The 13,889-nt window shown below is 47.0% G+C and overlaps 1 protein-coding gene across 2 annotated transcripts in view; it reads left to right on the top strand.

Moving 5' to 3' along the window:
• Positions 1 to 13,889, top strand: part of Slc22a23 (solute carrier family 22 member 23) — a 167,782-nt gene that overhangs the window by 140,738 nt on the left and 13,155 nt on the right. For both annotated transcript variants that reach the window (XM_051169645.1, XM_051169654.1), the window contains exons 5-7: positions 1,882 to 2,009; positions 9,909 to 10,011; positions 12,238 to 12,470. In XM_051169645.1, the coding sequence (XP_051025602.1) occupies positions 1,882 to 2,009; positions 9,909 to 10,011; positions 12,238 to 12,470 (464 nt within the window). The remainder of the gene's footprint in view (positions 1 to 1,881; positions 2,010 to 9,908; positions 10,012 to 12,237; positions 12,471 to 13,889) is intronic.

Raw genomic sequence — 13,889 nt, 5'->3', positions numbered from 1 at the left:
GGGTGCTGGGATTATAGCGGTGAACCTCCATGCCCAGTTCTGTTGGGGTTTTTTAAGCTTTAGAATGTTATTACATCATACAAGTGTCCTGAGAAGTTCAAGTTCGCACCACACTATCCAAACTCAAACAGGCTTCTGGGCCTTCTCATGAGCCACAGCTCAGTTCTTTATGACTTCATATGCCTAAGGGTTTGGAGCATGCACCCTGGGGCTTGTAGCTTTCTGTAAACCACCCCCCACCCTCCAGAAATCCTCCTAAGGACAGTACTTCCCCAACAACAGCTGTCTGAGTGGCTTGGCTTGCTGCTTTGCTGTGTCTGCAGGTCAGGAAGTGAGCTTTCAACTCATTGAATCTACCATCCGATGGCTCAGTGTCCTGAGCAAGTTCTTGGGTATTCTTTCCCTGAATTTTCACAGCTATCAAATGAGAAATAACAGTGCCACCTGTGAACTGGTAGGACACTGCCTGCCCTACATCATCCTAAGTCATAGATGCAGAGTTTGGTCAATGCTACTCATTAAGTTGAGTGTGTATGTGTATATTACCTTACTTATCATATTTATAGAGGTTTCCCTCCATAAGATTTGAGATCAGGAGTATATCCATCAGTGATGGACTTACAGTGACAATGCTCAGTTCACATACAAACAACAAACAAACAAACAAGCAAAGAAACCACTCAGTGCCCAGCTAGAATCTGAGCTCATGAGAGGCCCACACCCATTTCCTCAACCGTGGTGGATCACCATGCTATAATCCAAGCCTACAAGCTTTGTGATCTTGAAAGAGCTTTAGGTAGAATACTGATTTCCAGCTGTCGGTTTCAGCTATGCAGACACTGTTGTCTGAGGACCCAGTGTTAGGGGTAACAGAGATGAGCTAAAGACTGAGTGACTACTTGGGATATTGCAGTGTCCTAGAGACCTGTCAAAATTTTTGAAGCCACTGACCTTGCCTAACTAGTGCAGTTTGGTCTCTGCCTTTTATTCTGTGGCCTGGGACAAGAGGAAGAATTTTCTCTTGAGTGTCAGGCATCCCCTGGGCCAGTGCTGTTCTCCTGGATACTCTGAGAACAAAGATGGCTGTGTTGTGTGTATAACATGGGCCTTGATTTGAAAAAAGTGATACTACTCAAACACCATTGATTTATGACTTTGATTCCCTGCTGGGAAGTTAGTGTCCACAAACACTGGGTATAAGTGATGTTACTTTGACTCTTCCCCATCCCCCCGTGTTGTATATTTTAGGGTTTTACAGACAATTGGCAAAGTAGCTCACACTGCCAAATTAGCAAAGGGAGGGGGAGAGGAACCTAACAAAATTACTAGACTCTAACACAGATGTGGCAACACTGATACTAGCATTAAACTGTAAGGTTTTAAATCCATATATTGAGGGGAAAATAAATGTTAATGATCTACAATCTCAATAAATTGAGAAAAGACACTGCACCCAAATATACAGCAAGATGGAATTTAAACCATGGCATTGGCATTTATTCTATTATTTCATTATAAAGAAAAGATCTGATTTTAAAATGTCACATTTTACTGATGACATTTTCAGGTGTTTATATTTGTTCAAATTTTGTTGCCCAAAATTAATTTTTAATAACCAAAAACCAATAAACAGTTTTGATTATTTTTTAAAATGCCTACAACTTGAAATATATTATAGCTTTTTATTTGGAGACGGAGATCATAGCAATATCTACTTTTTCCAGCTGCTTGATCCACTTAAAGACATTCCTGAGCCGTCAAGGGGGCTTCAGGTCATCACAGTAACTTCTTACCCATAATCCATCCTGACTTTCTGAATAACACATGACTGAAATGAAACAGAATGGAAGCCATTCAGTCCTTCCCCTTGTGTCTTCAAAGGATTTTCCCCGAGTCTCTCCGATGGCTAATGGCTACCCAGCAGTTTGAGTCAGCAAAGAAGCTGATCCTGTACCTCACCCAGAAGAACTGTGTGAGCCCTGAGAGTGACATCAAGGGAGTGATGCCAGGTAAGTGCAGTGGAGCTGACCAGGGAGCCTGGGAGCTGGTCTTGTCTGGGATAACTGCCCTGGCTAGTATCTGGTCTATGCTGCTGGGCCCATGTGGTTTGCAAAGGTTTGGAAAGGCAACAGTGGCCAAAACTGTCTGGAAGTGAAAATAAACTGAAATTCTCTCCACTGTCTGGGAGCTGGTTTCATTCCTAATGAAGTTGAACACTCTATCACATACCTTATAGCCCATACGAAGCCAGAAGCGTGGTGTGAGATGGGGGTGTATTTGGCTTTGTGGCACCCAGTGCCTTCTTGCCCTGACTACCTGCCAGTTTAAAGCCTTGGCTCAGGGTACGGATGGTGTAAGTGACCTCTCTTCTTGAGTATGATCTTCAAAGGGCTGCCAATGTCTATTTACAGCCATGACCTATTTGTTGGTCAAGGGAAGAAATGGAGGCATGAACTATTTTTGTAGAGTGGTTCAGATCCATAGAATTTTTGTGAATCAGGACTTCAGCATAAGCTAAGTGGGGCTTTCAAGCTGGGAGGCTGTAAACAACACCAGGAAGCTCTTCACAGCCAGGTTCCTGAATCCTCCCTGACATGCCAAGATACTGACCTTGTAGATCTGAAAGAAACCCTCAGAATGTGCTCTTTTAGTGGGCTCTGGAAGGGATCTAATGCAAGGGACCTAGAGAGCCCCTTTGGAAAATGGCAGCCTTGACCCGCCATGTTTAACCTGAAAACCTGCATGCTTTGTACAGTCCCCTAAGAAAGTAATGCATAGTGGGTGTGGGGCATGCAGGGAGAGGGAGAGAATAAATGACCTGACTGTCTCGGTAACTAGAATCATATGATGACCATTCATTCATTCAGGACACATATTTATTAAGCACCTGATGGCACACGACAAAAGAGGAGGCCAGGCCCAACTCTTAAAGAGCTCGCAGATGGGGTACATACACAGGGGAGGTCTTAAATGTACACTCGGTAGAAGAATGGAGGGTGGTGGCAAGTGGCTGCAGTCAAAGTGACTAAGTAAACCTGGCTCTGAGACACAGATGAGCAGGGGCCTGTGCCAGGCAGAATGTACCTTGCAGGTCCCCGTTTCCAGTTGGAAGCAGGTGAGCCACCTGGATCTTGAGAGCTCTTAGCACTCAGGGGGCTTCTTATTGACCACATTCAAGGGTTGGCATATCTTTACCTGTGCCGAGGACACAGAGGTGTGGTCTACCAGGTCCTCAGGCAGGAAAAGCCCAGTCAACCAAAATCTCCTGATTTCTTTGGAATAAAGGATGCAAGCCAAGGCTGCTCTACCTGTAGAGTGCTGAATGCTGGCTCTTCAGAGGGCCATCTGCGGGCCCCCTTTCTCAGTAGCACTGACAGGAAACAGACAATACATGATGCTTACGTGTCACACCCCTTCTGATGTGTGAAGATCAGCTCATTTCTAGCATCCCATCCTATATGTGGCATGCACATGAGCCTCTTTCTTCACAGCAGTGCATTTAAAGGGATGCTGTGGTATTCTCTGTTTGCAGATGAGGAAACCAAGGCACAGAGAGGCTGAGCTACTTTGCCAGAATCCAATTGGCTTCTAAATAGTGTCGAGGGAGTTGAACCCCAGGAAATCTAGCCCAAGTGGCTTTCCTGTGCTGCTGCGAAGAGGGACATCATGAGGCCTGTGGAAAGGATGCTATCAAGGAACACTTTAGGCCAAATCTGCCTGATTTGGACCATCCCATAGCTTCCCGCAAGCTTCTGTTCCCAAGCCTTATTGTACGTTAGTTTCTGGGCTTCTAATTAAATCATCACACTCCACTTCTTAAATATTATCTGGGAAAAGCTTGTTTTCTCAATCCTAATTACACTGATTCATGTCCCTATTTTTGGAAAATGATATTAGCTCTCCTCCTCCCCATGTCTCTGCTTATGGCTTTGGTTGGTGTTTACCTCTTTTCTGTGCCCCAGGCAGGGGCCAAGCAAGAGGTGATTTGTCCCCCTTGGTGACTAACAGAGAGGAGAAAGGCACAGGATGTGTCGTCATCATTGTGGTCACTGTGGGACACTTATTCACCCTGGCTCTCTATGCCCCTCTCCCCGACTGTCAGATGCACACAGACAAAAATATGCAATACTGCCCAGCATTTGGGGGAGGAGTCTGTCTTCTCTGGGACAGAATCGTCTCTCCACCTGTAATGATTGCCCCAGTGCCTCATGTAGTTCCCCCATCAAGCTCATGGTTCTTACTCAACTTCTCAGGGTCAGGGTTAGTGCTCTGCCCTCCATTCCTCCATCAGCAGTCCAAGAGCAATACAGTTACATCATCACCTGTGGCCACCCAGGGCCCTCAGAGGAGACCCCATGTCTTACATGTAGACTTAGAAACTTCTACCTCCCCCAGGCCTCTAGAAACCTCTACCTCCCCCAGGCCTCTGGTCCCTCTTGGGCCCCTGTGTTCTTCCTCCCAATAGGCTCCACCTCAGGAAAGTCCCACCCACTCAGACCTGTTCCCCCAGCCTCAAGGCTAGTTCCTCAAGCCCAAGTCAGCCATCATGCTCTACACAGCTGCACCCTTGCCTTGGCTGCAAACAGAAGTTTATCAGCATTGCCTCTATCCCACAGAGCCTCTGCTGCAGATCCCAGGCTGTCCCCCAACACCAAAGGAGACCCGCCGACAGCAGCATTCCATGAATATTCATGATATACAGGGATCTAGGGCTCCCACAGTGAAGAAGAGACAGGGCTGTTTCTTAGGGTGCCCCCAGGCAGAAAAGTGCCTTAGGCTGGGATGTAATAAGGAGGGAGGGCTTCATGCTCTGTTAGTGCTGGGTTTGGGTTTATGCTAAAAAGAAAACCGTATCTCCCAAAACTTCGCATTTCTATTGTCTTAAAGCTGTCTTCAGTTTTCCTTTGAGCATAAGTGATGGTCTTAGCGACATGTACAGCTGCATTAGACACCTGGATGTGTCCCCAAATGTCATTCTCACAGCATCATGATACGCTCAAGTATGATGGCTCTCCCTCCCAGGCTTGACTCTAGATTTTGAACATTTGCAGTGGAAGTAAAGACTGCTGTTTCTGTGCTGCCTGTAGCCCATAGAAAAGAAAAAAAGGCCGGTTAACCATGTGTCGGGGTCCTCTGAGCTCCTTGCTTTCAGTGGTGGGGAGGCTGGCCAAGAGACTTACACCGGCAGGCCTGAGGAAGCCTTCTGATAACAGAGCCACATGGAGGTTCAGCTCTCCCTGTTGTGTATGCGGACAGCGAGGGCTGGAAAGATTGAATGTTGGGAAGCAGTGAGTCCCCACTCCCAATATACTCCCTGGGAAGGGTCTCCATGAAGGGTCACCCAGTGGAGAGCACAAGCATGCCCTTTTCTGCTCCATGGGGAGAACAGTATGCTGGGAGCACGGGTCATGTGACCTCTGTGGACAGCCTAGCTGGGGAAGTAATCCAAAGTCTGACCCAAGCCTCTTAGTCACAGGGAAGCTGCCCAGGGTATGCTTCCACTGCCTTCTCTCTCTGCTGCCCTTGGGAAGATAGCGAGGGGCCAGGGCCTCTTCACTGTCTGCTGTATCCAGGGCTCGGAGCATGCCCACCAATCCTGCCATGACCTCAGGGCAGAGCATGTGCCATGACTGCCCTCCATTGGTGCCTAAAACCATAGATAGTACTCAACTTCAGACAGGCTAGGTTTTCCCTAAACATACAGATCTACTATAAGGTTTAATTTACAAATTACACACAGGAAGAGATTAACAGCAGTAGCAAAACTAGAGCAATTACAACAAGATAATTTATGAATTTCTTGTATCTGAATTTCCCATTTACTATTTCAGACCGGAGTTGTTAGCTTTAGGGATCTGAGGCCTCTGTTACATGAGCAGCTTTCCTAAGGAGGCTTAGAAGAAGCACCAACCTGAGCTTCCTCCCAGGCCGGGGGAGCCTCGCTGCTCCTAGTCCTCGGCCACTGACCGCAGCGGTCAAGGAAACATGGAGCAGGACTAGACACACCTGGCTGGCCAACAGTAAGCGCCTGTGTCTCCATTTGAAATTCTCTGACAGCACTGAGCCAAAGAGGGCTGCGGCACTGTGCTCCAAGCTCTAGAAAAGCAACCTAATGCTCCTGTCTTATCAGCTGCCTGGCACCTGTTTGCTTTTATTTCCTAATGCAAGAAGTTTGGAGTAGTTCCTAGGACTCTACCTGATAGTTAGAGATAAGAAAGCTCCTTATCGCCAGTGTCCTCACAGGGTCTCAGCAGTCAGCTAATAGTTCCTACAATTTGGAATACATGGGTTTCAGCCAGAAGAACACACTTGAAGCTGCAGAAGTTTGACGATGTTGATGGTGGGCTAGGGATATGAGTAACAGAGACCCTGATGAAACATCAATAGTGTAGGAAAAGTTAATTTAATTCCCTTTAGAATAATGCAATTGCAGCTGTAGACTACAGTCAATTCTTAGACTGGGCTCTAGGGTTTAATTTTATTTAAAAAAAAAAAAAAACCCTTAGGTCATAATACAATTGCTGTAGCTTCTTTAACATACTATTGCATCCACAATAATACATTAGCAGTTACATATGGGCCACTTTTGAATAGAAACAACTTTAAACTCATATAAACATTCTAATGGATATTTGGCTTTCCCTCGTGGATGACTGCTGAGAGAGGATGCCGATAAGAGCTAACTTCTGGTGTGTTCGTAATGGTGAAAGGGCCCAGATCAATGCCGAACTATGATAGATATTGATTTACATTCAGAATTTCAAATGCAACAAGATAGGAAAGATGTTTTCTTCAAGGCTGCCAAATGCAAATACCCAAAACACTAAGAATGTAACATTTATATAATTCCTGATTGTTTCATGGTTCTTCTTGCTGTGGGTAGTTTATTGCATACATATGTGTAATAATAGAAATGTATATGTAAAAAAATATTTAATAAAAAAAAAAGAAGGTGCCCAGATCACCGGAGGGATCTGCGAATATCTACCAATTGTGTTCCCAAGCTCTTTAACAAACACAGTCTTGTACTACACAGCAAAGTGTCTGTCACCAGAGACCCCCACACCCAGTCCATAGGCTTTTCACAGAGCAGAACATGGCCTAAGCATTGTAGCTGTCAAAGTATGAGGTGTGTTTCCTCGTGCTGATGGTGCTGGTCTTATGTACATGGGCTGCACTGTCAGGACTCTAGAAGGATGGCACATGTAGGGATGGGCAGTGCATAACAACGAGAAGACTGGTGGCTTGTGTCTTTAATACAGTATACATTTTACTGTCATTCTGGAGTGGCTTTTGTATTTTTTTTTTAATTTTTCTTACACAGCAGTATACTGTATGAGGTTGGCAGAAGCCTCGTGCATCTCCTATTTTTTCACAGCTCTGTGCCCAGAAGCTGCCTGGTATCATCCAGGTCTGTGAGCTGTCTGTGATGTTTAACAATGGCAGAGTCAGCTGATGACATAACTCTCAGACTGTATCTGTTATTAAGTGATCTGTGATAAGTGATCACAGAGAAAGGGCATCAGTAAGTCAAATTAGCCTGTTTTTTCTGAGACAAAACAGGTCAAGAACCTTCTGGAGCTGAGAAGGTCTGTGGACAGCCATCCAGAATACCAGCCATGTTGGCTTGTCCCAAGTTCTCATCTCATGTCTAACTATGAGAAGGAAGAATGTTCTGGAAAATTGGAATATTCTTCTTCAGTCTGATAAAAGGTTTATTCTGTCCTGGCTGGAGTGGCAATGAGTCTAACCTTTTTACTTAGAACTAGGTATGATTGTATATGCTCATAATCCCAAGAATTTAGGAAGTTGAAGCAGAGACCAGCCTGAACAACATCATAGAACCCCATATTTGACAACAAACAAACCTGGTTAAATAAAAATTGTATAAATAATAAAAAAATTTGTCTAAATGCCCCCCATGTCTGTTCCCCCACTACATAAGCCTGGCTGGCCTGGAAGTCACTGTGTAGGTGAGGCTGGCGTCCAGAGCTCCACCTCTTGCTCCTGAGTGTTAGATACGGTATATGCCACAGTATAGATCACTGGGTTACTAGCTCCCTGTTTTAAATGGTTTAATTTTTCCTTCAAAGTATTATGAATGAGGTTTGTATTAAAAAAAAAAATGAAATAGAGAGTTGAGCATCCAGGATGGGTGTGGCTGACCTGGAGTTTGCAGGAGGTATAGCCTTTATGGGAGCAGGAGGCAACAGCTGTCGTGGCTCCATATCCAGGGATGGTTTCAGAACCTCCAGGACACCAACACTCACAGGGGCTCACCTTCCTTGAATGTAAAGGTAGAGTGCTCGCATAGAGCCCACACACAGCCTCCTGCATGCTAGATAACCCTGAGCTATTCAGGATGGCCAGTGCTGTGAAAACTCAAGTTGTTATGCTGATTGTTTAGGGACCAGTAACAAGAAAAGAACTGTACATGTTCAGTCCCAGATATATTTTTTCAGATAATTATGATGATGTTATTTAAATGCAAGGCTTCAAAGCCCAGACACATAGAAAGGGCCATATGTGCCTGCAGGGCCTAAAGGCATCCTCTGTACTCATTCCCAGACATTTTAAATTTTTAAAAATGTTTTATTTTGGAACTATTTCATATATACAGGAAAGTTGAGACAGTACAGAACTTTTCTATACTCCTGAATCATTTCCCCCAATTGCTGCAGTCTGCCATTACCATGACACATTTGTCAAAACTAAAGAAACTGGACATTGTTGTTAACTAAAGTGCCAGCCACTGTTGAGTGTCCCTCCCTGGCCCCCTGTGCTCAAGGATCCTGTCCAGGCTTGTGGTTTGCTGTCACCTTGCCACTGTTTTTTCTGGTCTTGACAGTTCCTTGGTCTTTCCCTGTTTTTGTGACCTTGACAGGACTTAAGAGCACTGGCTCCTTGGATCTGAGAAACACCCTTTCTGATTTAGCTTCTAGTAGGGGGTGAGAACATGCCAGCTAGAGGGCAGAAGGCCCAGAAGGCTGAGTTGTGAGCATTGCTCTCAGGCAGTAACTCCACAGCTCCTTCCACCGGACGCATTTCCCAGGTTCTGATCATCCCTGTTAGAATGACAGGCCAGCCCCAGGACGTGAGTGAATCCCAAGCCAGGTTGGGGTAACTCTGGAGCTCTGTTAGACCATCAAAGCTAGGATGAGCCTCACAAGTGCCTCCGTCCCATAGCTTCGATGTCTGTCACACCCTAAGCCTAATACAGTATCCATCTTGTATGAATGGAAACTAGGGCTTCGTGCCTCCTAAGCACAGGTTGGGGTTGTAGCACTGAACTATATCCCACTCCCCCGAGAATCTCAACTAACTAATCTAAAGCAAGCACAAATGTCGGGGGAGGGGTGCACACAAATAGATGTGTTTATTTGTCTTTCAAAAGTTCACATCCCCTAAGGACAGTGTGTGCAGACATTCTAACGCCCTAAGATTCAGGTGCATATGAGCCTGTAGCTTCACACGCCTCTGGGCTGTGAGTGACAAAAGTGGATGAAGTTTCTAGCAGAAAGAAATCACTAGCTGTGTGTGTGCAGAACCAAATTTAGGCCTCAGTAACGTAGGCGCCCATCATGGGGCATCCAGGCAAAATGAAGTGCGCGCGTGTGTGTGCGTGTGTGCGCGCGTGCGCGCGCGCTTTGCCTGGTTCTATAAGCAGAGCTTAGGGTAAACATACACTAGCAAGGTGCTTTGTGCACTTTCAGTTGTGGTAGGAAACTCTGTCTGCTGAGTTAGTCTCATGAGCACATTACCAGCCAGAAAGCCTTGATTCTCCCCCTGGCTTAACGGCAAAAGTCTTTCTTCTTTTCACATGGTCCTGCATGGGGAAACCAAAGCTGTGTTATAGCTGTGTCTGGAACCTTCCATCCTGCTCAAGGTCACAGTTCTTTCTCTTGCAGAACTAGAGAAAGAGCTTTCACGGAGGCCCAAGAAGGTGTGCATCGTGAAGGTGGTGGGGACGCGGAACCTGTGGAAGAACATCGTGGTTCTATGTGTGAACTCGTAAGTCATGGGAACACATGTGGTCAGATCCAGAGGGACCCTCCTCCCACCCCTGGATGAACCCTGAATCCCTGCTGCCCTGTGCCCACCTGTCCCAACCTGTCTCTATGAAAGAGGCCCCAGAAGTTTGCCTGGGTTGCCCATCTGTATGTTTGAAGGATGACAGGCCTCAAGGATACCAACCACCTCACTGCTGAACATTGCCTATGCCCTGCATGGTGCTAGAGCCCCTGGGGCTTCCAGCATGAAGGCAGCCAGGAGTCTTGGTGAGGTCCTGCACACACCTGTGTCTTCAGAACAATACCCTCCCTCTGTGCATTTTATGTCTAGGAAAATCTGTAACAGTGGCCTCACCTCATGCCTCCGAGAGACTGTGAGCCACAGTGCATGTAACTGCACACTAGGAGAAAGTCCCCAGGTTAGGGTTCCTGGCACTGTCTAGGAACAGGAATGTTGATCCCCATGGGGCTTTGGCCAGGGTCCCCCAACTAGGCTCCAAAGGGCTATTCTCCCTGCATGCAGCCAGTTCAGGCCACTTCGCCACTAGTCCATCTGCTCAGAAGTGCCCTCTCTACGGAGGGCAGCTGCAGTCAGTGGCGGGTTGCCTGAATGCAGAGCAGGAGCTCAGGCTCCCTCAAAATGTCTCTCCATCCAGCATCACCCCTGCCTGCTGGGTCTGTGGCTCACACAGTTTCCTGGTGCTGGGTGTGTACTCGGAAGCTCCTTCTAGCCTTCCCTCACAGCTCTACAACCTCATCCTCCCCAGCTGCTCAAAGTGGACCTTTGGGGAGAGTAAAGGTCATCTAGGAGATGAGGTCATCTGGAGTTGCAGCCTCCCATTCTTTACAGCGCTCCTGCTAGAACTGCTCTGTGAAATCAGTGATTCTGAAAGACCCAATTCAGTTTCACTTTTGAGGTACAAAGGGTTTCACTACCCATCAACAGAAGAGCGAATATTTAATCATAGCCCTACAGCACTTATCTAACCAAGGCACATAAAAGCCAGACCCAAAGACCTCACGCCTCTCCTTCCTCCCAGTACTGGCCATCGGTGGTCATCGCAGTACCGTCCACTCTTAGGGAGATGCCAGCTAGCTAGTCTCATTAATATCAGCAGAATGATTTTGCTAATTTCTATGCTGCAAAAAAAATCACAAAATCAGGCATAAATGAGATGAGTTTTCAGTCTTGTGATTCTTGTGGGGACAAAGGACTGAACTCCACTATTTTGTAATCACACATTGTGGTTAGAGTTCATTTCTCCCAGTACAAAGGGGCGAAGATCACTGTGAGATGTCAGTAGGCCAGGATGGAAGGAAGCTCATGTGGATCCCAAGAAACTAGAGCACTTGAAATCTATGGCTAGACTACAACACAGTTGCACAGAAAAATGGGGCTCTGTAAGGAAGACAGTGTAGGGAAGCCACAGTCAGCTGACAAAACGTGGCTTCTCTCTACAAGGGGTGGGGCCTGTCGCCAGTAACCGTGGTGCTTCCTCAAGGTTGGACAAAAAGGACTTAGAGTTACCTGCTGCATGAGAGGACAGCTGCAGGGGCGGGTGGCTCCAGGATGGATGGGAACTGATATGCACTCCAGGCATTTTATTCTTGTTCATGAGAACCCTTCAGAGCCCTAAAAATATTTGTATGTGCATCTTCACCCTCTTACGTGTATCCCACCACATTTCATTCCTGTTGTCCAGGGTATCTTGGGATACATTGCCCAACAGGTTTATATGCTCATATGAGGTGGCAAGGAGATGGACCTAGTATCTTCATTTGGACTGGCTTCTGGCTCATTTTTTCCTACCATCCTGGTTGCATAAGTGCCAACATGAGTGAAGAGGTAGTGTTCTGGATGGAGTCCAAGTTTTCAGAGCCCTGAGTACTCAAAAAGGAAGCAGAAGCCCAGACAGGCAGGCAAGATGTGCCCTATATCTGCTGCTGGTCTGCGAAGTGGGTATACCGATGCTCTTGTGCTGACGTGAGCGTAAATTAACACACAGAAGGCACTTTGTCCCATGCCCTGGGTACACAAAGGGTATCATAGCTGTTTCTTTGACATCTCTTTGTATTTAAGTCCCTCACAGGTCCACGTGTAGTGACAGCATCGTTTCCTCTCACTTGTAACATGCTTCTCCGTCTCTTGGTCATCGCCAGGAGACTGAGTAGCCCCGGGGGCATGCTGCCCACCCTCTCAGTGAGTGCGTATGTGTCTCTCCCACAGGCTGACAGGGTTCGGGATCCACCACTGCTTTGCGAGAAGCATGATGGGCCATGAGGTGAAGGTGCCACTCCTAGAGAACTTCTACGCTGACTACTACACCATGGCCAGCATCGCACTGGCCTCCTGCCTGGCCATGTGTGTGGTAGTCAGGTTCCTCGGGCGCAGGGGAGGGCTGCTGCTCTTTATGATCCTCACTGCCCTGGCCTCACTTCTGCAGCTCGGGCTCCTCAACTGTGAGTAGACTGGGAAGGGAGGCGAGGGAAGGATGCTGGGGAAGGGAAGCCGGAATACTACCAGAGAATTTGGGAGGCGTGGCAGCTTCCTGTAACAAAATACCAGAGATAATCGGCTTAAAGAGAGGAAAGGTTTGTTTGGCATACAGATTTGGAGTCTTCAAGTAGTTCATGGCTTGTTGACCCATGACAGGAGCGTATAGCAGAGGAATCTACTCACTTCATGGCATGTAGAAACAAAAGAAGCGGAATTAGGGTCGTCCTTACATCCTCAAAGCAAGTGCATGAACTTGACCCCATGAGGCTCCTTTTCCTAAATGTCTGCGTCCTGATACTGCCCTGGGTGGAGTTCAAGCCTTCAACATCGGGCCTTTGGGAGACTTTGAAGATCCAAATTATAGTGGAAGGGCTAGATGAAAAACGTTTTCTGTGACCTGAGTGGTCATTCTGAAATGGAGAGCCACAAGAACTTGCTTCAGGAAGGATGGAGTTTAAGTAGAACATCTTGTCCTCTGCCCCTGAGAACTACTGGATCTCCCCTCCTCCTCTTACTCCAGGCCTGTTGCCCCAAATCAGAACTCTCTGGCTGCAGTGTAACTCCCCAGCATGCCAAGCCTCTGTGTCCCTGCAAACATGACTTCACTATGGCTGAGTGTTCACGTGCTTCTCACACAAGCAGGACAAAGACACGTTTCCTTCTACAACAGTAGGGGAAAGATCTGGACGCACAGATCTTGTGTGGGAGACAGCTTTTCTATTGATGTTCTCAAATTTACCATTTATCAGAGTGTTATTCTGTAAATATTACACATCACCTTAATGTAAACCTAGAGAGTCCACTTAGTCCTCCAGCATGCTCTGTATAGTCCTCACCAACAAACAGCTGTCTGTGTACAAGAAAATCCCCTGGCCTCCTCCCCACCTGCCCAGAGCGAGACTGGCATCTTCTCATGCTCACACCTGTTCTCTGGGGCAGGCTCAGGACATTGCTAGGAAATGGATGAACCATTGAACACCCCTCTTTAGAGAAAAGCTGACTCCCACCTGCAGAGTAAGTTTACCTACTGTCCCTGACACCACAGGTAGAAGAGCAGGTTTCAAATGCAGGTGGTTTCCTAACTTCGGCATATTCTTATGCTCTCTGTACCTTGCTGGGCAATAACCAAAATGAGTGACAGCTATTCTTTCTGTCCCCCTAGGTGGACACTACCTAGCTGCCCTTCCACAAAGCTTCTGTCCAACTTACCCATTTAGGACAGATGGAGCACAGTACCTAAGCCCCCAGAGTATCCCACGTGCCCTTTGGCACTGAACAGGAAGGACACAGATTCCAGGCAAAGGGCAAGCAGCTGTGAGGAGTAGGGTCTGGGGAGGCAGAAATGTAGTCTGACAGACCTGCTCCCAGTGCCCAGTGCCCCT

This window comes from Acomys russatus, chromosome 3 (assembly GCF_903995435.1).
Source record: "Acomys russatus chromosome 3, mAcoRus1.1, whole genome shotgun sequence".
In the NCBI taxonomy this organism is placed as follows: domain Eukaryota; kingdom Metazoa; phylum Chordata; class Mammalia; order Rodentia; family Muridae; genus Acomys; species Acomys russatus.
The sequence above is the reverse complement of the archived record's forward strand: the minus strand, read 5'-3'. Positions and strand labels throughout refer to the sequence as shown.